The sequence below is a fragment of the Gorilla gorilla genome, chromosome 9 (genome assembly GCF_029281585.2).
Source record: "Gorilla gorilla gorilla isolate KB3781 chromosome 9, NHGRI_mGorGor1-v2.1_pri, whole genome shotgun sequence".
Classification (NCBI taxonomy): Eukaryota; Metazoa; Chordata; class Mammalia; order Primates; family Hominidae; genus Gorilla; species Gorilla gorilla.
The window spans coordinates 75,258,695-75,282,486 of NC_073233.2; the positions used below are offsets into that span (position 1 = coordinate 75,258,695).

Below are 23,792 nucleotides of genomic sequence, written 5' to 3' on the forward strand. Positions count from 1 at the left end.
GATGAGTTCTGAGATGCCAATAAGAAAATAACTGAGGCCCGGCGCGGTGGCCTACACCTATAATCCCAGCACTTTGGGAGGCCGAGGTGGGTGGATTGCTTGAGTTCAGGAGTTTAAGACCAGCCTGAGTAACATGGTGAAACTCTATCTCTACTAAAAAAAAAAATAAATAAATAAATACAAAAAATTCACCAGCTGTGTTGGCAAATGCCTGTAGTCCCAGCAACTCAGGAGGCTGAGGTGGGAGGATCACCTGAGTCCAGGAGGTTGAGGCTATAGTGAGCTGTGATTGTGCCACTGTACTGCAGCCTGGGCAATGGGAGTGAGAACTTGTCTCAAAAAAAAAAAAAAAAAAAAAGAGGAGGAGAAAAGGTACCTGCCTGAACAGGTTTTTAATGCAGAAGAAAAGAGAAAACCACAAAAGACCTTTATTAGTAAGGAAGAGAAGTGAGCAGTAGGATTTAGGAAAGAAAAGAGACTAACTCTACAGTTTTGTGCAAATGCAGTCAGGTTTATGATGAAGGCTGCCCTTATCTATAAATCTGCTAACCCCCAAGCCGAAGGGAAAAGAAAAAAACCAGCTGCCAATTTTTTGGTTGTACAACAGGAAAGCCTGGACAACGAAAACCCTTTTTCTGAATTGATTTCATTGATACTTTGTCCCTGAAGTCAGGACGTACCTTGTCAGTAAGGGGATTGCCTTTTTTTGTTGTTTTTTGAGATGGAGTCCTGCTCTGTCATCCAGGCTGGAATGCAGTAGCATGATCTCAGCTCACTGCAGCCTCCGCCTCCTGGGTTAAAGCGATTCTCCTGCCTTGGCCTCCTAAGTAAGTGGGATTACAGGCACACACCACTATGCCCAGAGAATTTTTGTATTTTTAGTAGAGACAGGGTTTCACCTTGTTGGCCAGGCTGGTCTCAGACCCCTGACCTCAAGTGATCCGCCCGCCTCGGCCTCCCAAAGTGCTGGGATTACAGGCGAGAGCCACCACACGTGGCCTGGGATTGCCTTTTAAAATTCTCTTGTTATTGGACAATGCCCTTGGCATTGAACCCCATCAGTTCAATACCTAAGGTGTCAAAGTAGTCTACTTGTCTCCAAACACATCGTCTCTAATTCAGTCTCTAGATCAGGGGTTCGTAAGGACCTTAAAGGCTCATTACACATATACATGGTACTCTATGGAAAGGACTGTCAACTCTATGGAAGCGAACCCTGATAGAACATCGTGAAAGTCTGGAAGGATTATACCACTGAAGATGCCATCATTGTTATGGAAAAAGCCATGAAAACCATCAAGCCTGAAACAATAAATTCCTCCTAGAGAATACTGCGTCCAGATGTTATGCATGATTTCACAGGACTGATGATAAAGCCAAGCAAGGAAATCATGAAAAAGATTGTGGATATGGCAAAAAAGATGAGGATCTCAGAAAAACTGAAGAGCTTAATAGACACCACCCAAGATGAATTAACAGAAGATGACTCGATAGAGATGAGTGCTTCTGAACCTGTGCCAGATGAAGAAGAAGATGTAGAAGCAGCAGTGGCAGAAAATAATTAACATTAGTCTAGAAGAAGGGTTCTGATTATTCAGGACCACTTTTGACATTTTTTATGACATGGACCCTTCTGTGATGCAGGCACTGAAACTCAATCAAACAGTGGAAGAAGGATTAATACCATATAGCAGGGGTCCCCAACCCCCAGGCCACCGGAACCAGGCCATATAGCAGGAGGTGAGCAACAGGTGAGCAAGCGAACACAAGCTTCATCTGCATCTACATCCGCTCCCCATCACTTGGATTCCCACGTAAGCACCACCTCTTGTCAGATCACAGGAGAGCGAACCCCATTGTGAACTGTGCGTGTAAGGGATCTGGGTTGCCAGCTCCTTATGAGAATCTAATGCCTGGTGATCTGTCACTGTCTTCTGTCACCCCAGAAAGGACCATCTAGTTGCAAGAAAACAAGCTCAGGGCTCCTACTGATTCCATATTATGGTGAGCTGTCTAATTATTTCATTATATATTACAATGTAATAATAATAGAAATAAAGCACACAATAAATACAAAGTGCTTGAATCATCCCGGAACTACCCCCTTAACCCCATCTATGGGAAAAAAGTCTTCCATAAAACTAGTCCCTGGTGCCAAAAAGGTTGGGACTGCTGCTATATAGAAACATTTTTAGAGAAATGAAAAAGCAAAAATGTCAGACAGAAGTTACAATGTATTTCCATAAAGTTACACCAGAGTGTGCCTGCCTCTCCTGCCTCCCCTTCCACCTCTTTTGCCTCTGCTGCCCCTGAGATAGCAAGACCAACCATTCCTCTTCCTCAGCCTACTCAACGTGAAAGCGATGAGGATAAAGACCTTTATGATGATCCACTTCCACTTAATAGTAAATATACTTTTATGATTCCCCTGCCCTCCCCTCCCCTCCCCTTCTCTTTTTTTGAGACAAGGTTTCATTCTCACCCAGGCCAGATTGTAGTGGTGTGATCTCAGCTCACTGCACTTCAGCCTCCTGGGCTCCCAGGCTCAAAGGATCTTCCCTCAAAACTCCATCTCCGGCTGAGCATGGTGGCTCGTGCCTGTAATCCCAGCACTTTGGGAGGCGAGGTGGGCGGCTCACCTGAGGTCAGGAGTTTGAGACCAGCCTGGCCAACATGGTGAAACCCTGTCTCTACTAAAAATACAAAAATTAGCCAGGCATGGTGGTGCACACCTGTAATTCCAGCTACTTGGGAGGCTGAGGCAAGAGAATCACTTGAATCCGGAAGGCAGAGGTTGCAGTGACCCAAGATCGTGCCACTGCACTCCAGCCTGGGCCACAGAGCAAGATTCTGTTTCAAAAAATTAATTAATTAATTAATTAATTTAAAAAAACCCCATCTCTACAAAAAAAATATGAAAAATCAGCTGGGCACAGTGGCTGTAATCCCAGCGATTTGGGAGGTTGAGGCGAGTGGATCACTTGAGGCCAGGGGTTCGAGACCACCCTTGCCATTATGGTGAAACCCTGTGTCTAGTAAAAGTACAAAAAAAGGCCAGGTGCGGTGGCTCATGCCTGTAATCTCAGCACTTTGGGAGGCCGAGGCGGGCAGCTTACTTGAGGTCAGGAGTTCAAAACCAGCCTGGCCAACATGGTGAAACACCATCTCTACTAAATATACAAAGAAATTAGCCAGGTGTGGTGGTGGGCACCTGTAATCCCAGCAACTCAGGAGGCTGAGGCAGGAGAATTCCTTGAACCTGGGAGGCGGAGGTTGCAGTGAGCCGAGATCGCATCATTGCACTTCCGCCTGGTAAATACAGCGAGACTTCATCTCAAAAAAAAAAAAAAAAAAATTAGCTGAGCGTGGTGGCGGGCGCCTGTAGTCCTAGCTACTCGGGAGGCTGAGGGATCGCTTGAGCCTGGGAGGTGGAGGTTGCAATAAGGCAGGATCTCACCACTGCACTCCAGCCTGGGCAATAGAGCCAGACCTTGTCTCAATAAATAAATAAATAGGCCAGGTGTGGTGGCTCATACCTGTAATCCCAGCACTTTGGGAGGCCGAGGCGGGCGGATCACAAGGTGAGGAGTTTGAGACCAGCCTGAACAACATGGTGAAACCACATCTGTACTAAAAATACAAAAATTAGCCAGGCCTGGTGGCGCAGGCCTGTAATCCCAGCTACTTGGGAGGCTGAGGCAGGAGAATCGCTTGAACCTGGGAGGTGGAGGTTGCAGTGAGCCAAGACTGTGCCACTGTACTCCAGCCTGGGCAACAGAGTGAGACTCCGTCTCTAAATAAATAAATAAATAAGTAACCAACAAATGCACAATTGTCAGAGATTTGAAAACCTTTTGGGCTGGGCGCGGTAGCTCATGCCTGTAATCCCAGCACTTTGGGAGGCCAGAGCAGGTGGATCACCTAAGGTCAGGAGTTCTAGACTAGCCTGGCCAACATGGTGAAACCCCGTCTCTACGAAAAATAGAAAAATTAGCCAGGTGTGGTGGCAGGCGACTGTAATCCCAGCTACTCTGGGGGGCCGAGGCAGGAGAATCACTTGAACCCCAGAGGCAGAGGTTGCAGTGAGCCAAGATCATGCCATCATACTCCAGCCTAGGGGACAAAAGTGAAACTCCATCTCAAAAAAAAGAAAACCTTCTTTTGGCAATTAATAGAACAACTAGACAAAAAAGCAGCTGCATATAGAAAACCTGAACAATACCATCAACCAATTTGATATAGTTGACATTCAAGAAACTCCACCAAATAACTGCAGGTGATCCGCCCACTTCACCATCCCAAAGTGCTGGGATTACATTTTTTTTCAAGCACACATAGAACATTAGCCAAGCTAGATTATATCTGGGCCATAAGATAAGTCTCAATATATTTCTAAAGATTAAAATCATTGCTTAAGGCCAGAAATTCAAGACCAACCTGGGCAACATATTAAATAGATAGACCCTATCTCCATAAAAAGTAAAAAACTTAGCTGAGCATGGTAGCACGTGCCTATAGTCCCAGCTACTTGGGAGACTGAAGTGGGAAGATTGAGCCTAAGGAGTTGGATGCTGCAGTGAGTATGATTGTGCCACTGCACTCCAGCCTGGTTAAAGAGTGAGACCCTGTCTCTATTTAAAAAAAAAAAAAAAAGGGAAAAAACCCCAGACAACCTTAAAGAATACTCTCTGATCATCTGATCACAATGAAATTAAATTAGAGACAAATAATATTAATAGTAACATATCTAGAAAGTCCCCAAATGTTTAGAAATTAAAGAATATATTTCCAAAGAATATATTTTTAGGCCAGGTATGGTGGCTCACACCTGTAATCCCAGCACTTTGGGAGGCCGAGGAGGGAGGATTGCTTGAGGCCAGGAGTTTGAGACCAGCCTGGGCAATATAGCGAGATCCTGTCGCTACAAAAAATAAAATTAGCCAGGCATGGTGACACATACCTGTAGTCCCAGCTACTCAAGAGGGTGAGGCAGGAGAATCACTTGAACCCAAGAGGCGGAGGTTGCAGTGAGCTGAGAACATGCCATTGCACTCCAGCCTGGGTGACAAGAGTGAAACTCTGTCTCAAAAAAAAAAAAAAAAAGTATTTCTGTATAACTAATGAATCAAAGAAGAAAACACAAATGAGAAAATATTTCAAACTGTAGCATATGAAGGCATAGAATGTCAAAATATGTGTGGTGCAGCTAAAGAAGTACTTAAAGGAAAGTGGATAACTTAAAGTACCTACATGAGAAAAGAGAAAGGTTTAAATTTTTGGGGGGAGTGGTCAGAGGGACAGAGTGGGACACTGGAGTGCAGTGGTGGGATCTCAGTTCACTGCAACCTCTGCCTCCCAGGTTCAAGCGATTCTCATGCCCCAAACTCCTGGCTTCAAGTGATCCACCCACCTTGGCTTCCCAAAGTGCTGGGATTACAGGCATGAGCCACCGTGCCCAGTGGAAAGGTTTAAATTAATAATTCTATGTTTCTACCTTAAGAAGCTATAAGAAATTTGGCAGTTTCTCCAAAAGTTAAATAGAATTACCATATGACCCAGCAGTTCTACTCCCTGGTATATACGCAGGAGAATCAAAAACATGTTCATAGAAAAATGTGTACACAAATGTTCATAACAGTGTTAGCCAAAATGTGGAAGCAATCCAACTGTCCATTCACGAATGAGTAAACAAAATGTGGTATATCCCTATAATGGAATATTATTCAGCCATGAAAAGGAACGAAGTGGTTATATGCTACAAGATGGATAAACCTTGAAAACCTTATGCTAAGTGAAGAAAAGCAGACACAAAATGATTCCATTTATATGAAATTTTCAGGGCTGGGTATGGTGGCTCATGCCTGTAATCCCAGCACTTTGGGAGATTGAAGTGGGAGGATTGCTTGAGCCCAGGAGATCAGCGTGGGCAACATAATGAGATCCTCTCTACAAAAAATAAAAAATTAGCCAGGCGTGGTGACATACACCTGTAATCTTGAGGCATGAGAACCCTTGAGCCAGGAGGCCAAGACTGCAGTAAGCACTACTACACTCCAGCTTGGGCAACAAAGTGAGACCCTGCCTCAAAAAATATTGTAAAGAATTAATTATAAAAATGAAAATTTTAGAATAGACAGATCCATATAGACAGAAAGCAGATTAGTGGTTGCCAGGGAGGAATTGGAACTGACTGCCATTAAGCACAGGTTTCTTTCTGGGTTGATGAAGATGTTACAGAATTAGATATGGTAATGGTTGCACAACATAGTGAATATACTAAAAATCACTGAATTTTACACTTTAAAATTGTGAATTTTAGAGGCTGGGCATGGTGGCTCATGCCTATAGTCCCAGTGTTTTGGGAAGCCGAGGCGGGTAGATGGCTTGAGTTCAGGAGTTTGAGACCAGCTTAGGCAACATAGCAAAATCCCATCTCCACAAAAAATACAAAAATTAGCCTGGCGTGGTGGTGCGTGCCTGTAGTCCCAGCTGCTTGGGAGGCTGAGGCTGGAGAATTGCTTGAGCCTGGGAGGTCAAGGCTGCAGTGAGCCGCAATCCTGCCACTGCTCTCCAGCTCAGGAGACAGAGCAAGACCCTGTCTCAAAAAATAAATTAATTTTAAAAATGGTGAATTTTATATTATGTGGATTATAGTGCAAAAAAAGAAAAGAAAAGAAAAGAAAAGAAACAGCACAGTGCTGTGCACCTGTAGTCCCAGCTACTCATGGGTCTGAGGTGGAAAGATTGAGCATAGGAGTTCGAGACCAGCCTTGGTGACATAGACCATGTCAAAAAAAGAAGAAAATATTTTATTTTATTTTATTTTTTGAGATGCAGTTTCACTCTTGTTGCCCAGGCTGGTGTGCGATGGTACGATCTTGGCTCACCGCAAACTCCGCCTCCCGGGTTCAAGTGATTCTCCTGCTTCAGCCTCCCAAATAGCTGGGATTACAGGCATGCGCCACCACACCCAGCTAATTTTGTATTTTTAGTAGAGACGGGGTTTCTCCATGTTGGTCAGGCTGGTCTCGAACTCCTGACCTCAAGTGATCCGCCCGCCTCGGCCTCTCAAAGTGCTGGGATTACAGGGTGAGCCATGGCATCTGGCCTAAGAAGAAGAAAATAAAATAAGCTAGAAAAAGAACAAGTTAAGTCCAAAGGAAGGAAATAATGACGAGCAGAAGTTAATGAAATAGAAAACACACAGAGGTTGGGAGCAGTGGCTTATGCCTGTAATTCCAGCACTCTGGGAGGCTAAGGCAAGAGGATCGCCTGAGCCCAGGAGTTCAAGACTAGCCTGGCATAGTGAGACCCCATCTCTACAAAAAGTAAATTTAAAAAATTAGCTCAGTGTGGTGGGGCATGCCTGTAGTCACAGCTACTTGGGAGGCTGAGGTGGGAGGAACCCTTGAGCCTGGGAGATAGAGGCTGCAGTGAGCCATGATTGCACCACTGCAGTCCAGCTTGGATGACAGAATAACACCCTGTCAAAAAAAAAAAGAAAAGAAAAGAAAATACACACACACACACACCAGAGAAAAATAGCAAAGCGAAAAGTTGATTCTTTGAAAAAATAATAAAATTGATAAAACCGTATCAAGACTGATTAAAAAAAAATACAGGCTGAGCATGGTGGCTCACACCTGTATTCCCAACACTTTGGGAGGCCAAGGCCGGTGGATTACTTGAGGCCAGGAATTCAAGACTAGCCTGACCAACATGGTGAAACCCCTTCTCTACTAAACGTACAAAAAATTAGCCAGGTGTGGTGGTGCACACCTGTAATCCCAGCTACTCGGGAGGCTGAGGCATGAGAATCACTTGAACCTGGGAGGTGGAGGCTGCAGTGAGCCGAGATCATGCCACTGTACTCCAGGGCAACAGAGCAAGATCTTGTCTCAAAAAAAAAAAATTACCAATTATTAGTAATGAAAGAGTAGATATCAGTTTAGATTGTTATATATAAAGATGATAAAAAGGAGTATTGTGAACAACTTTATGGAAATAAATTTGACAACTTGAATGAAATAACCCCTTTTAAAAATGTTTTATTTATTATTTATTTTTGAGACAGGGTCTTACTCTCTTGCCCAAACTGGAGTGCAGTGGCAATCATGGCTCACTCCACCTCTGGGGCTCAGGTGATTCTTCCACTCCAGCCTCAGAAGTAGCTGGGACTACAGGTGGGTGCCACCATGCCTGGCTAATTTTTCGTACTTCTTTGTAAAGATGGGGTTTCACCATGTTTCTTAGGTTGGCCTCGAACTCCTGATTTCAAGCAATTCACTTGCCTTGACCTCCCAAAGTGCTGGGAGTACAGGCGTGACCACTGTGCCTGGCCAGAATCTTTTAAAAACCACTAGAATAAAGTGGATTTACCAAGGTAACAGGATACAAAGTGAATATACAAAAACCATTTCTATTTCTATGTTCTAGCAACAAACAATGGGAAAATGAAATTTTTTTTAAAATCCACTTTTAATAGAATAAAAACCTTGTTAGGAATGAATTTAGCCAAAGATAAGCAAGACCTCTACACTTAAAACTAGGCTGGGTACCATGGCATATGACTATAGTCCCGGCACTTTGGGAGGCTGAGGCAGGAGGACCGTTTGAATCCAGGAGTTCCAGACCACAGACGAGCCTGAGTGACATAGTGAGACCCTGTCTCTGCAAACAAAAGGAAACAAAAAAACACCAGTTTTTAAAAACTAACTAACTGTATATGATTTCAAGCTTTATTGTGAAGCTACACAAATCAAGACAGTTTGATGTTGAGATAAACACATCAATGCGAAAGAATAGAGAGTTTAGCAGTAGTCCCACATTTATATGGCCAAATTATTATTATTATTATTTTTTATTGAGTTGGAGTCTTTCTCTGTCGCCCAGGCTGGAGTGCAGTGGCACAATCTCGGCTCACTGCAAGCTCCGCCTCCTGGGTTCACGCCATTCTCCTGCCTCAGCCTCCCAAGTAGCTGGGACTACAGGCATCCGCCACCACGTCCGGCTAATTTTTTTTTGTATTTTTAGTACAGACAGGGTTTCACGGTATTAGCCAGGATGGTCTCAATCTCCTGACCTTGTGAGCCACCCTCCTCAGCCTCCCAAAGTGCTGGGATTACAGGCATGAGCCACTGCACCTGGCCATGGCCAAATTATTTTTGATGACAGTGCCAACGTAATTAAGTGGGTAAAAGGTCTTTGAGCAAATGGGGCTGGAACTGTATATCCACCAAAAGTTGGTTTCTTGAAATAAGTTAATAGAATTGAGGCTGTGCACAGTGGCTCACACTTGTAATCCCAGCACTTTGGGAGGCCGAGGATGGTGGATCACAAGGTCAGGATTTCAAGACCAGCCTGGCCAACATGGTGAAACCCTGTCTCTACTAAAAATACAAAAATTAGCTGGGCATGGTGGCGGGCACCTGTAATTCTGGCTACTCAGAAGGCTGAGGCAGAGAATTGCTTGAACCCAGGAGGCAGAGGTTGCAGTGAGCCACGATTGCGCTACTGCACTCCAGCCTGGGCAACAGAGCAAGACTCTGTCTCCAAAAATAAAATAAAATAAAATGAAATTGTTAAGTCCCTAGTAAGACTAAGAAAATAGAGAAAATATAAATCCCCAATTATCAGGAATGAAACAGTGAAATTAAAAATAGATCCTAAACCTAAATGTAAAAGCTAAAACAATGAAATATCTAGAAAAAAATAGAAAATATTTGTTACTTTGGGGTAGGCAAACATTTCTTAGGACATAAAAAGCAGTAACAAAAAAAATGATAAATTGGATTTCATCAAAATTTAAAACTTTGGGCCGGGTGTGGTGACTGATGCCTGTAATCCTAGCACTTTGGGAGGCCGACACAGGCGGATTATGCGAGGTCAGGAGTTTGAGACCAGCCTGGCCAACATGGTGAAATCCTGTCTCTACTAAAAATACAAAAATTAGCTGGGCATGGTGGCACATGCCTGTAATCCCAGCTACGTGGGAGGCTGAGGTAGGAGAATCGCCTAAACCCAGGAAGCGGAGGTTCCAGTGAGCCAACATCACACCATTGCACTCCAGCCTAGGCAACAAGAGTGAAACTCCATCACATACACAGACACACACGCACACACACACACATTTTAAAACTTTCGTTCTTCTAAAGATACTATTATGAAAAAAATTCTGGCTGGGTGCAGTGGCTCACGCCTATGATCCCAGCACGTTGGGAGGCCGAGGAAGGCAGGTGGATTACTTGAGGTCAAGAATTTTGAGACCAGCCTGGCCAACGTGGTGAAACCCCATCTCTACTAAAAAATACAAAAATTAGCCAGGTATGGTGGCACGTGCCTGAAATCCCAGCTACTCGGGAGGCTGAGGCAGGAGAATCCCTTGAACCTGGGAGGCAGAGGTTGCAGTGATCCAAGATCGCCCCACTGCACTCCAGCTAGGGTGACAAAGCGAGACTGTCTCAAAAAAAAAAAAAAATTCCAAAAATTTTATCTGGAACCACTAAAGACCCCAAATAGCCAAAGCAATCCTAAGCAAAAATAACAAAGCTGGAGGCATCATACTACCTGAGTTCAAAATATACTACAAAGCTATAGTAACCAAAACAGCATGGTACAGTCATAAAAACATACACATAGACCAGTGGAACAGTATAGATAACCCAGAAATAAATCCACACAACTGATTTTCAGCAAAGGTGCCAAGAATATACATTGGGGAAAAGATGGTCTCTTCAATAAATGGTGCTGGGAAAACTGGATATCCACATTCAGAAGAATGACAAAAATTAACTCAAAATGGGTTAAAGACTTAAATATAAGACCTCAAACTATGAAACTACTAGAAGAAAACACAGGAGAAATGCTTCCTGACATTGACCTAGGCAAGGATTTTTGAGATAGGACCTCAAAAGCACAGGCAACCAAAGCAAAAGTAGACCAATGGGATTACATCAAACAAAAAGCTTCTGCACAGCAAAGAAAACAATAGAGCATGGCCAGACACAGCAGCTCACACCTCTAGTACCAGCTACTCTGGAGGCTGAGGTGGGAGGATTGCTTAAGCCCAAAAGTTTGAGGCTGCAGTAAACTTTGATTGTGCCATTGCACTCCAGCCTGGGTGACAGAGCAATACTCCATCTCAAAAAAATAAAATGGTAGAACCACTTCGGAAAACAGACTGGCAGTTTACTCTAAAGTCAAATATATATATATATGATATATAACGTAGCAATATGATTCTTTGGCATATAGCCAAGAAAAATGAAAACCTGCCCACACAAAGACTTGTACATGAATGTTTATAACAGCTCCATCCATCAGAGTCTAAAACTGGAAACAACCCAAATGTTCATCAGCTGATAAATGGGATAAATACATTTTAGTATATTCACACAATGGATTTTTTTTTTTTTTTTTTTTTTTGAGATGGAGTCTCACTCTGTCATCCAGGCTAGAGTGTGGTGGCACAATCTCGGCTCACTGCAACCTTCGCCTCCCAGGTTCAAGCAATTTTCCTGCCTCAGCCTCCTGAGTAGCTGGAATTACAAGCGCGCGTCACCACACCTGGTTAATTTTTTTTGTATTTTTAGTAGAGACGGGGTTTCCCCATGGTGGTCAGGCTGGTCTTGAACTCCTGACCTCATGATCTGCCCGCCTTGGCTTCCCAAAGTGCTGGGATTACAGGTGTGAGCCACTGTGCCCGGCCAATACACAATGGAATATTATTCAGCAACAAAAGTGAATGAACTTGGCCAGGCATGGTGGCTCATGCCAGTAATCCCAGCACTTTGGGAGGCTGAGGCAGGAAGATAATGCTTGAGTCCAGGAGTTCAAGACCATCCTGGGCAACATAACGAGAATTAATTAATTTGTTTTTTTTTCCACATAGAGATGGTGTTTCACTCTGTTGCCCCAGACTGGTCTCAAATTCTCTTGAGCTTAAGCAATCCTCCTGCCTTGGCCTCCCAATATGCTGGGATTATAGGCATGAGCCACTGCACTTGGCCCTTATTTTTTTTTGGAGACAGAGTCTTGCTCTGTCACCTAGGCTGGAGTGCAGTGGTACAGTCACACCTCATTACAGCCTCAACCTACCAGGCTCAAGGGGTCCTCCCCAACGTCAGCCTCCCGAGTAGCTGGAACCACAGGTGCAAGCCGCCAGAGTGGGCTAATTTTTAACAGTTTTTGTAGAGACAAGATTTCGCTATGTTACCTGGGCTGGACTTGAACCCTTGGCCTCAAGCAACCTCCCACCTTGGCCCCCCAAATATTTGGGATTACAGGTGTGAACCACCGCACCTGGCCCAGTCTCTTATGGATGACAGACTCTTAGGCTATTTATGTTCTTTGCTATTACAAAGAGTTTTATAATAAATAACCTTACATATGTTATTTTACATATACCAATGTATCTGTAGGATAAATTTCTAGATATAGACTGAAAAGGATAGGTGCATTTATAATTTTGATATATAATGCCAAATTAGTGTCCTTGGAGTTGTACAAGTGTATACTCCAGCATTGCAGGACTGGAATAGTCAGATCCTGGCCAGCCATTCTCCCGAGAGCATGTGGAGAGATGGGCTGGATGGCTCACTGCAATGATGACCGTCTCTACTCTGCACCTCAGAGGACCTCAGCTAAGCACTCCATGGCCAGCCCACTGGAGGCACAGGCTTCAAAACAGGAAATGAAAAGGGCCTGCTTCTGCAGTTGACAGCTTTGATGCCTTCCTCACTGAGAAGGCCTTAGGAAAAGATGGCTCCTGCCATCAAGGCCACACAACTCCTATGGAGAAGTGACTTAGAGCCCAAAGAGTTGCATTTACAACTCTCACACAAATGATTCTCACGGGCTAGACAGGATCAAAAAGTAGGTGTGAGTAGGCCGGGCACGGTGGCTCACACCTGTAATCCCAGCACTTTGGGAGGCCGAGGTGGGCAGATCACCTGAGGTCAGGAGTTTGAGACCAGTCTGGTCAACATGGTGATACCCCGTCTCTACTAAAAATATAAAATTAGCTGGGCATGGTGGTGCCTGCCTGTAATCCCAGCTACTCGGGAGGCTGAGGTAAGAGAATCCCTTGAACCCGGGAGGCAGAGGTTGCTGTGAGCCAAGATTATGCCACTGCACTCCAGCCTGGGGGATAGAGCAAGAGTTTGTTTCAAAAAAAAAAGTAGGTGTGAGTGAAGTGGGACGATTTGGTCAGCTTTTTTTTTTTTTTTTTTTTTTTTTACACAGGGTCTTGCTGTGTTGCTCAGGCTGGAGTGCTGTGGTGGGAATATGGCTCACTGCATTTCAACTTCATGGGCTCAAGTGATCCTCCTGCCTCAGCCCCACTATCTGGGGCCACAGGCGTGTGCCACACCAAGCTAATTTTTTATTTATTTTTTGTTTTTTGTAGAGACAGGATACCCCTTTGTTGCCCAGGCTGGTCTCAAACTCCTGGGCTCAAGTGATCCTCTTTCTTCAGCCTCCCAAAGTGCTAGGATTACAGGGGTGAGCCACTATGACCAACCTCAGCCAGCTTTGAGCGCTTACTATGTAGCCAACCTTGTGTTAGGTATACACCAGCAGAGATAAAATATTCTCTAGCACTGAAAACAATGAAGCGTATTGTTGTGGCAATGTGACATGCTGTAATAAAACAGAAACAGGTTACCGTGGGAAGCAGAGGGGAAATCCTTAACTCTCTTCAGGGAAGGCTGCACAGAGGGAAAAACATCCTGCAGTCAAGGGCAGGGCCTGCAGGCATAGGAACCATTGGCGCCTCTAGGTGAGGTGAAGGGGCATCCACGAGGTCAGGATGGAGGCTCACATCCCAGAGGGAGCTCCTAGGAGATGCCTTTTCCTTCAAGAGACAAAGGACCAAAGTTGGGCTTAAGAAGGACTCAGACGCCAACACATGGTCTACCATCACTTGTTCACCTGGAGGGCACCCCTACTCGTCCTTACATACTCAGCTGAAGGTTGTCATAGGCCAGGCCCATGCCTGTCTTGCAGCATTGTTTGAAGTATACTTGCGCGTCTGTTTTCTGTCTCCCTACTACAGTGAGCTCTTGGGGCTTAGGGCCTGGGGTTCTAATCATTTGCATCTGCCATGACTAGCACAAAGTTATGGTTTTCTAGCTTAGGACTCAGGTGGATAAACTGCGTGGAAAACCAGGAATCATTTTGAGAATCTCTTGAGTCCCAGAGGTGGCAGTAACCCAAATTGGCCTCAAGCTGGCACTGTTGTAGTTTTCTTCTGTTTCTAGACCAGTTCAGAAACTTGCTTCTTTCCTGTGTTGACTTTAGTTTCTTGGTAAATTAGCTCCTTAAACCTTCAAGCTACTAGTGAGTTTGTCTGAGGGTGGATAAATGTTGCCACACCTGAGTCAATAAAGAATGAATCCGTGCGGCCTTCATAGAGGGGTGTGGTACTGGTAGTTACCATGACAGCCAAAGACACTAGAGAGAACTACAAAACGAGGATAGCGGGAAGTGGGAAATGGAGGAATGGAATGAGGGCAAGTCCCCTCCATGCTTCCTGACAGTATCTTCCTTGATGTCTCTGCAGCATCACACCAGTGACCTCTGGGACACTGCTCTGCCTTGGTTCTCCTGCCACTCTGAGCACTCTTCCCCTCTGGTTTGCTGGATCTTCTTCCACCATTTTCTAGAGAGAATTTTCCCAAGTGCCATGCTTGGTCTTCTCTTTGACTGTCTCTCTTGAATCTTTCATCTGTGCGCATAGGTCAGTTCTATGCAGGTGATTTCCTTGTCCCCTGGATACCGCCCCTCCCGTGACCTCTCTGCTGGACTTGAGCTCTGTTTCCATTTCCTACCAGATGTTTCCATTTGGTGTCCTGTCGTCATCTCAAACCAAGCATGTATAAAATTGAGCCTGTCTTCCCCCTCCCAGTTTCCATTTTTCTTCCCATGGCATCAGCATTCTCTCACCCACCCAAGCTCAAAACCTGAGTCATATTTGACACCTCCTCCCCATTCTTCCCTTACCAAATGCAAGTTTTGCCAACTTCTTTTGCAACATCTCTTATAGTTCTTTGTCCCTTTATTTTATTTATTTTTATTTTTTTTGAGATGGAGCTTCGCTTTTGTTACCCAGGCTGGAGTGCAGTGGCGCGATCTTGGTTTACTGCATCACTGCAACCTCCACCTCCCAGGTTCAAGCGATTCTCCTGCCTCAGCCTCCTGAGTAGCTGGAATTACAGGCATGCACCACCACACCCAGCTAATTTTGTATTTTTAGTAGAGACAGGGTTTCCCCACGTTTGTCAGGCTAGTCTCGAACTCCCAACCTCAGGTGATCCACCCGCCTCGGCCTCCCAAAGTGCTGGGATTACAGGCATGAGCCACCGCTCCCAGCCAAATGCTAGTTTTTTATGATTCTATGTGGAAACCTCTGTGGTATATACTTCACAGCTCTGTGCACCTAGCCTGTGGCACACACATAATTCCCTCCTGCTTGCCTTTGTTCAGCTCATTCCCTTAGTCTAGAACACTATTCTCTGGCTGGGTGTGGCAGTTCACTCCTGTAATCCCAATACTTTAGGAGGCCAAGGCAGGAGGATTATTTGGCCTCAGGTGTTTGAGACCAGCCTGGGCAACATAGCAGGACTATCTCTCTTTTTTTTTTTTTTTTAATTTTTTTATTTTATATTGATCATTCTTGGGTGTTTCTCGCAGAGGGGGATTTGGCAGGGTCATAGGACAATAGTGGAGGGAAGGTCAGCAGATAAACAAGTGAACAAAGGTCTCTGGTTTTCCTAGGCAGAGGACCCTGCGGCCTTCCGCAGTGTTTGTGTCCCTGGGTACTTAAGATTAGGGAGTGGTGATGACTCTTAACGAGCATGCTGCCTTCAAGCATCTGTTTAACAAAGCACATCTTGCACCTCCCTTAATCCATTTAACCCTGAGTGGACACAGCACATGTTTCAGAGAGCACAGGGTTGGGGGTAAGGTCACAGATCAACAGGATCCCAAGGCAGAAGAATTTTTCTTAGAACAAAATGAAAAGTCTCCCATGTATACTTCTTTCTACACAGACACGGCAACCATCTGATTTCTCACTCTTTTCCCCACTTTTCCCCCCTTTCCATTCCACAAAACCGCCATTGTCATCATGGCCTGTTCTCAATGAGCTGTTGGGTACACCTCCCAGACGGGGTGGTGGCCTGGCAGAGGGGCTCCTCACTTCCCAGTAGGGGCGGCCGGGCAGAGGCGCCTGTCACCTCCCGGACGGGGCGGCTGGCCGGGCGGGGGGCTGACCCCCCCACCTCCCTCCCGGCCGGGGCGGCTGGCCGGGCAGAGGGGCTCCTCACTTCCCAGTAGGGGCGGCTGGGCAGAGGGGCCCCTCACCTCCTGGATGGGGCGGCTGGCCGGGCGGGGGGCTGACCCCCCCCACCTCCCTCCCGGATGGGGCGGCTGGCCTGGTGGGGGGCTGACCCCCCCCAACCTCCCTCCCGGACGGGGTGGCTGCCGGGCGGAGAGGCTCCTCACTTCCCAGACGGGGTGGCTGCTGGGTGGAGGGGCTCCTCACTTCTCAGACGGGGCGGCTGCCGGGCGGAGGGTCTCCTCACTTCTCAGACGGGGCGGCCGGGCAGAGACGCTCCTCACATCCCAGCCGGGGCGGCGGGGCAGAGGCGGTCCCCACATCTCAGACGATGGGCGGCCGGGCAGAGACGCTCCTCACTTCCTAGATGTGATGGCGGCCGGGAAGAGGCGCTCCTCACTTCCTAGATGGGATGGCAGCCGGGCAAAGACGCTCCTCACTTTCCAGACTGGGCAGCCAGGCATAGGGGCTCCTCACATCCCAGACGATGGGCGGCCAGGCAGAGACGCTCCTCACTTCCCAGACGGGGTGGCGGCCGGGCAGAGGCTGCAATCTCGGCATTTTGGGAGGCCAAGGCAGGTGGCTGGGAGGTGGAGGTTGTAGCGAGCCGAGATCACGCCACTGCACTCCAGCCTGGGCACCATTGAGCACTGAGTGAACGAGACTCCGTCTGCAATCCCGGCACCTCGGGAGGCGAGGCTGGCAGATCCCTTGCCGGCAGGACTATCTCTCTAAAAAAAAAAAAAAATTTTTTTTTTTTTAATTAGCTGTGTATGACACGTGCCTATAGTCCCAGTTACTTGGGAGACCAAGGCAGGAAGATGGCTTGAACCTGGGAGTTTGAGGCTGCAGTGAGCCATGATTGCACCACTGTGCTCCAGCTTGGGCAACAGAGCAAGACCCTTTCTCAAAAAAAAAAAAAAAAAAAAATATATATATATATATATGCTTTTTAGTATTTCTGAAGTGCTGTTCAAACTGAGTGAGGTGGTATAGTAGATGTATCAGGGGTACCTGAAAGCAGCCATAAGCTACATGTGGCACATCTTCCTGGAGACTTCATTTTATTTAATTATAAATAATTTCACCTACTTTTATGTTAATACAGCTACTCCAGGCCGGGCACAGTGTCTCATGCCTGTAATCCCAGCATTTTGGGAGGCTGAGGCAAGTGAATCACTTAAGGTCAGGAGTTCAAGAGCAGCCTGGCCAACATGATAAAACCCCGTCTCTACCAAAAATACAAAAATTAGCCGGGAATGGTGGTGGGTACCTCTAATCCCAGCTACTTGGGAGACTGAGGCACGAGAATTGCTTGAACCCTGGAGGCAGAGGTTGCAGTGAGCCAAGATCATCCCACTGCATTTCAGCCTGAGTGACAGAGTGAGACTCTGTGTCAAAAAAGAAGTACAACTACTCCAGACATATGGAGTAGAATGCAAAATTGATGAAGGAAATGACTAAGAACATTCCACATGGTGCTGTCCCCTACAGTGGGGAGTCTGCATTCGCCCTGCGGTGGAAGGTGGGAAGGTGAGAAACAGGGACCCCTGATTAGAAGGGGCTAGGTGCAGATGAGGTGCAGCAGGGGGAATACAATGCAGCGGGAGGAAGGTGGCAGTCCCTGTGCTCGAGGCCCCTGCAGCGGGTCCCTGTCACCTGTGGTGCTCTTTCCTTTCTGAGAACTCAGACAATTCAGTGTCTGTGCCACTCCTAGGTTGCCTCGGGAAAGCACTCATATTACATGGTTTTCTAACTTGCCACATATGTAGTCCTTATCTCCTCAATAACATTCTTATCCTCCAACATCTGGAGTGCAGGTGTGGGGTGAATTCAGGCCCTGGTGTTTACTGATTGAGCAAGGCACTTTTCCTCTCAGCCTTGGTTTCCTTATCTGTAAAACATGGATAGTACTTCCCTAATGAGATCGTTCTCAGGATTCAACTAGATAACATGTGTGCAGCATTTCACATAGCAGATGGCATGGATAGGCACTTAGTAAACATCAGAGCCCTCCCAGCAGCGCCAGGCTCTTAGTAAATATCTGATTCTTGAATATTCTCATCCCCAAATATATCCCCCTACCTGAGGCTCCTCTCATACTCTCTGCCTCCCTTCTTGTCACAGTGCATGTGTCTACTGAAGGCCACCCTCTTCCTGTATCCTGGTTCCTGGCCCTCCTCACCCTCACAAAGATCTCACTCACACAACTGCCTCCTCATCTCCGGTAACCTCAGGTTCCCTCGCTACTGGATCTCTCAGATCACTTCTCTCTCTACACTCACTCTGGGGATCTCATCCACTGTTGCAGCTTTCAAGGCCATCTAAAAGATTCCCAAGTTTACATTTTAAACCTAGAATGCCTCAGAATCGGAGACTTACATATCCACTGCCTATACCCCATGTCCCTTTGGAAGTGGCACAGATACTTCAGCATGTCTAAGATGGAGCTCCAGATTCCTGCCCCACCCTTCCCACAAGTTTTCCCATCTTAGTAATGAGAACTCTGTCCTTCCAGTCTCCCAAACCAAAACCTTTGGAGTTATCCTTGGCTCCTCCCTCTTAAATCCCACAGTCGACCAATAGGCAAGTCCTGCCAGTCAGCTCTTCCTTCAAAATACAGAGCGTACCTGGCCACTTCTGAGCAGTCCACCTCCCCACGCTGGTCCAGATCACCCTCAGCTCTCATGAGGCCAACTTCAGTAGCCTCCTGAGTGGTTTTGCTACCTCTGTTTTCCCCAGCTCTACAATCTTGTTTTCCACCAACAGAGTAATGTTTTCGAAACATAAGCTTGACTCTGTCATTTACTGGCTTCAAGCCCTCCAGTATCCTCCCCTCTCACTCAGAATCAAATCCAGTTTCTTATCATGGCCCTAGGGACCAGCCCGCTGCCTGTCTGCCCTCAATTCCCACTACCCTTCCTCACTCCCTGGCCCCCAGCCTCACTGGCCTCCTCAGTGCCTTTCCTGGAGCAGGCTGGAAACACTCCTTCCTCAGGAAGCTTCTCCTTGTTGCTCCTTCTGCCTGGAACACTTAGGTGCAGACCTTGCTCCCTTCCTTCCTTCAGGTCTCTGCTCAAATGCCACCTTAGCAGAGGGCCTTCCCTGACCAGTCTCTCTAACATAGCGCCCCTGGCATCCTTGGACCCTTTCTGATCCCAACTCTGATTTTGCTTACTACTGACTGCTACCTGTCATAATTAATTTACGTGTTTGTTTTTGCCCATATCCTGACCATTAGTAATACCCCAAGGGGACCTTTGGTGCCTGGCACATAGTGAGTGCTTAGCAGCTGGGCAGGAGGTATGGCATAGTCTGGAAGAGGTTAATGCAAGTGGCCCCTGGTCACTGCACTGCCTCTTGCCTGCTGTGTGCTTTTGGGCAACTTTACTTAACCTTTCTTGGTTTCAGTTCCCCTCTCGGTAAAACCTACCTGGAAGGTTTTCTAGGAGGATTCGAGGTAATACATTTAAAGTACCTGAGACATGATCAGTGCTCAGACGGGGGCTACACAGGCCACTTAGCTGCCCTCTAGGCCTGTTTCCAAGAACTTACTAGTGCTGCCTCCATCTACCCCCAGGATAGAGGGCTGCTACAGTAGATGAAGGTAACGCTATAGAAGCGGTTACTGACTCTATTCTCCATGTCATGCCCTGACCCTGGGTCCCCTGAGCATTGTTTCTGGCTCCAGCCAGTTCTCTTCCATCCCCCAGCACCAGCAGTTTCTTTTCTCTTTCTTTTTCTTTTTTTGAGATGGAGTCTTGCTCAGTCGCCCAGGCTGGAGTGCAGTGGCGGGATCTCGGCTCACTGCAAGCTCCGCCTCCCGGGTTCAAGCCATTCTCCTGCCTCAGCCTCTCAAGTAGCTGGGACTACAGGTGCCCGCCACCAGGCCTGGCTAAGTTTTTTTGTATTTTTAGTAGAGACGGGGTTTCACTATGTTAGCCAGGATGGTCTCAATCTCCTGACCTCCTGATCCACCTGCCTCGGCCTCCCAAAGTACTGGGATTACAGGCGTGAGCCACTGCGCCCAGCCTTTATTTTTTATTTTTTTATTTTTTGAGACAGGGTCTCTCTGTCACCCAGGCTGGAGGTGCAGTGATGCGGTCTCAGCTCACTGCCAGCTCTGCCTGCCGGGTTCACGCCATTCTCCTGCCTCAGCCTCCTGAGTAGCTGGGACTACACCTGGCTAATTTTTTGTATTTTTAGTAGAGACGGGGTTTCACCATGTTAGCCAGGATGGTCTCAATCTCTTGACCTCATGATCCGCCCGCCTCGGCCTCCCAAAGTGCTGGGATTACAGGTGTGAGCCACCGCGCCCGGCCATCAGTTTCTTATCAAAGCCCCTCAGATGATGGTCATGTCTGAGCAGGTCCTGCAAGTTGAGACCCTCGCCAGCCCTGCTTTGGATCAAGGTGGCCCCCGATGTGGGAAGCCAGAGGTGCTTGCTGGGAATGTATAGATATGTTTGGACTTCATGAGCTATGGACCCCAGGGGTCCTTCTCTGGCAAAGCACCCATGTTTGTGAGGTGGGCACCGCTTAGCAAGGCAAGTGGCTGGCTAGTCAGGTAGGTTTTCCCTGGCTGCTCCAGGTGAGTCATGAGTAGTTTCCCTGTGGGCCACCAGGGGGCACCAGAGGTCGCTCAGCTCTTCCGAGGACTTGATCGGTCTCAAGATGACTGTCTCCTCCCTCTTAGGCCTAGGACTTTCTTGAAGGAAAAGAGCTGTGGTGGTGCCTCTCTCATTTCCTAACTTGCTAGGGACTGCCAGTCAAAGCAGGGCCACAGTAAAGGACTGAAAGTCAGGATTCCAGGCTCAATATTCTTTATTGATAAGCATTAGTGAACCCCTTGCCCTGGGAGCTCAGCCAGTCCTGCTCTCAGATTCCTGGCCTTAGGTGGGAGAGCATCTTTTCCTCATGGATCAACTGTCCATGTCTGACTGTGCCTAACTTGCCACATCATGGGTCAGGGAGACAGGCAGCAGGTATTGGAAGGTGATGGCCAGGTCCTTTTCCCCAGTGACCACTCTCCATTTAGAAGCACTCTGCTTCAGCTGCACAGGCTCTTCCGGGGACTCTGGGAGCCTGCTGGTTAGATGGAGGAGTTGAGCCTCTGACACCTCCAGGTTCTGCCTGCCAAGGGTTCCTCCGCAGCCGGGCTGAGCTGAGCAGGAGCAATGGGCTCTCGCTTCTGTCCTGAGGTTCTTGGGTGGTGAGCAAGAGCGCTAAGGGCAGGAGGTCTTACGTGGTGCCTCATAGGGGATAGAGATGCCACAGACTGTGGAAGATGGGGTGGGAGGGAGGGATACCCCAGAGAGAGAGAGAGAGAAAGAGAGAATCAGTTGTTGAGTCCCTGGATCTGATTTCACCAGCTTATTCTTGGCCATGCCCATAGTCCTTGGGAAACCCCCCAGTTCTAAATAGATAGTTCCTTGGGTCCTGGGTGTACCTTTGCCCCCCACTAGCTTGTAGAGGTAAGAATTATTGGCCGGGTGTGGTGGCTCACGCCTGTAATCCCAGCACTTTGGGAGGCCGAGGCGGGTGGGATCACGAGGTCAGGAGATCAAGACCATCCTGGCTAACACGGTGAAACCCCGTCTCTACTAAAAATACAAAAACAAAATTAGCCGGGCGTGGTGGCGGGCGCCTGTAGTCCCAGCTACTTGGGAGGCTGAGACAGGAGAATGGTGTGAACCCGGGAGGCGGAGTTTGCAGTGAGCCGAGATCGCGCCACTGCACTCCAGCCTGGGCAACAGAGCAAGACTCTGTCTCAAAAAAAAAAAAAAAAGAATTATTATAGTGGCGTGTCCTCCTGAGCCAGGCACCTCATAGAATCTTCTTGCCTGTTCAGCAAGGCCTTCCAACCCTCCATCCATTTATCCCTCAGGTCAGGACAGCAGGGTGACGGGTGCCTGGAGAAGGCCCTGGCTCCCCTGAAAGCCCTCCCGGCCTGTCTCTGACCTGCACTGGAAGCGGGGGTCTCCGGGGTGGGTCTTCAGCACCTGCCACACCTCTGGGGGAGGCTCCAAGCCCATCTGCTTGGCCCGACACCAGCGCTGCAGCCGTGTGATCCCTGCCAGGGTGGGAAGAAGACTCTGGAGACTTGTGGGGGATGGGGTGGAGTCTGAGCTGGAGAATGTGTGTGTTGGGGGGAGACAGTGCCTGAGGGTCAGAGTCACACAAGCGCTTGGGTGACTTCAGAGACGTGTGGGTGACTGGCTGGGAGAGGCGCCTCCGTGGGGCTGGGTGGGTTCTCACCGGTGCAGGGCCCGTACTGCCAGGCCAGGTCAAACTGCCTCAGCAGCTCCAGCTCCGCTTCCTCCTCGTTGCGGGGCTGGGGCTCCTCCCCTGCAATGACAGCTGCTCTTCAGTGCGAGGCTGGCTTCAGTCTCCTGCCCCTCACCTCCCAGCCTTCCTCACCACCCCTTTGCCTCTGCCACCCCGCAGCTAGACCTGGTGTCGGGAGGGGAGGACAGGCCACCTTTCCCTTTCCATCGGCCCCCCCGCCCCTCTAGGGGCCTCCTCTAGGCCCCTCCGTGTCCATTCCTCCTGCCTCCCTCACACCTCAGAGACCTAGCTCGGGTGCCAGCTCCCCCTTGCTGTGCCCAGCGGGCCCCTCCCTCCTCTTCACAACCGGGTAGGAATCAGTGATGAGCCGCTTCCGGCCCATGGCGGCCACCCAGGCAGGCAGAGAAGGAGGCAACTGCGGGGAAGAGGAGAGACCGGCCAGTGGGCGCGAGAAAGACAGCTGCTGAGAGAGACAGACGGGGCCAGGCCAGCGGCGGGCAGACAAGATGACCCAGACAAACCGAGAGAGGAAGTCGCCGGGGTCCAGGGAGGGACGCCTCCCCCACCCCCAAAAGCACGCAAACAGGAAAGACTTCAGCCAATGGCAGGCCGCCTATGTGGGGCGGGGCCCTGGCGCTAGCCAATGGTAGGCAGTGTAGGGTGAGGGGTGGGGCGGTGCCTCAGCTGTGGGCCGCGGGAGGAGGGGCAGGCTGGGGCGGGGGACCTGTCGGGATGCCGCGACTTCACCACCTCCCCCGGCCCCCATTGGTCTGCTGTGGGTCCCGAGAGACTTCAGGAGAGTTATCTTCAGCCTCTCACTTCCCGTTTTCCCTTCCTAGGCAAATGTTCTTTTCAGCTTCGCTAATCCCCGTGGCCAGTTTGTAACTCCCTAGAGTCCAGCTGGAGCCTTCACTCGGTCCTTTGGCCCGCCCCGCCTTGTGGGGGCAGGTCTGGAGGTCTGAAGAGAGTTTGGGCTAATCCAGGCCCCTTCCCGGCTCCCACCCAACCCCCACCGACCCTAGGAGACCTGGCTGGAGAAGCCCATGGGTTCTGAAACCTCCTTTCTCACAGTCTGTGCCCAAAGATGCTGCCCACTCTTAGTCCGAGTGTTTGCCGTTTTGACTCTCCTGGGGTCCCAAGTCCTGTCCGGCCCGCCCCACCAGTCAAGA

At 48.3% G+C, this 23,792-nt stretch overlaps 2 protein-coding genes across 2 annotated transcripts in view; one reads left to right on the forward strand and one right to left on the reverse strand.

The window, feature by feature from the left end:
* The window catches only part of RAD9A (RAD9 checkpoint clamp component A), an 82,358-nt gene that overhangs the window by 14,340 nt on the left and 44,226 nt on the right, over nt 1-23,792 (forward strand). The gene's annotated exons all lie outside the window — the stretch shown is intronic.
* POLD4 (DNA polymerase delta 4, accessory subunit) lies at nt 21,142-23,632 on the reverse strand. The gene is made up of 4 exons (XM_004051629.5): nt 22,909-23,632; nt 22,594-22,683; nt 22,297-22,408; nt 21,142-21,613 (listed from the first exon to the last, which is right to left on the reverse strand). The coding sequence occupies exons 1-4, from the start codon at nt 23,003-23,005 to the stop codon at nt 21,589-21,591; spliced, it is 324 nt and encodes a 107-aa protein (XP_004051677.2). The 5' UTR covers nt 23,006-23,632; the 3' UTR covers nt 21,142-21,588.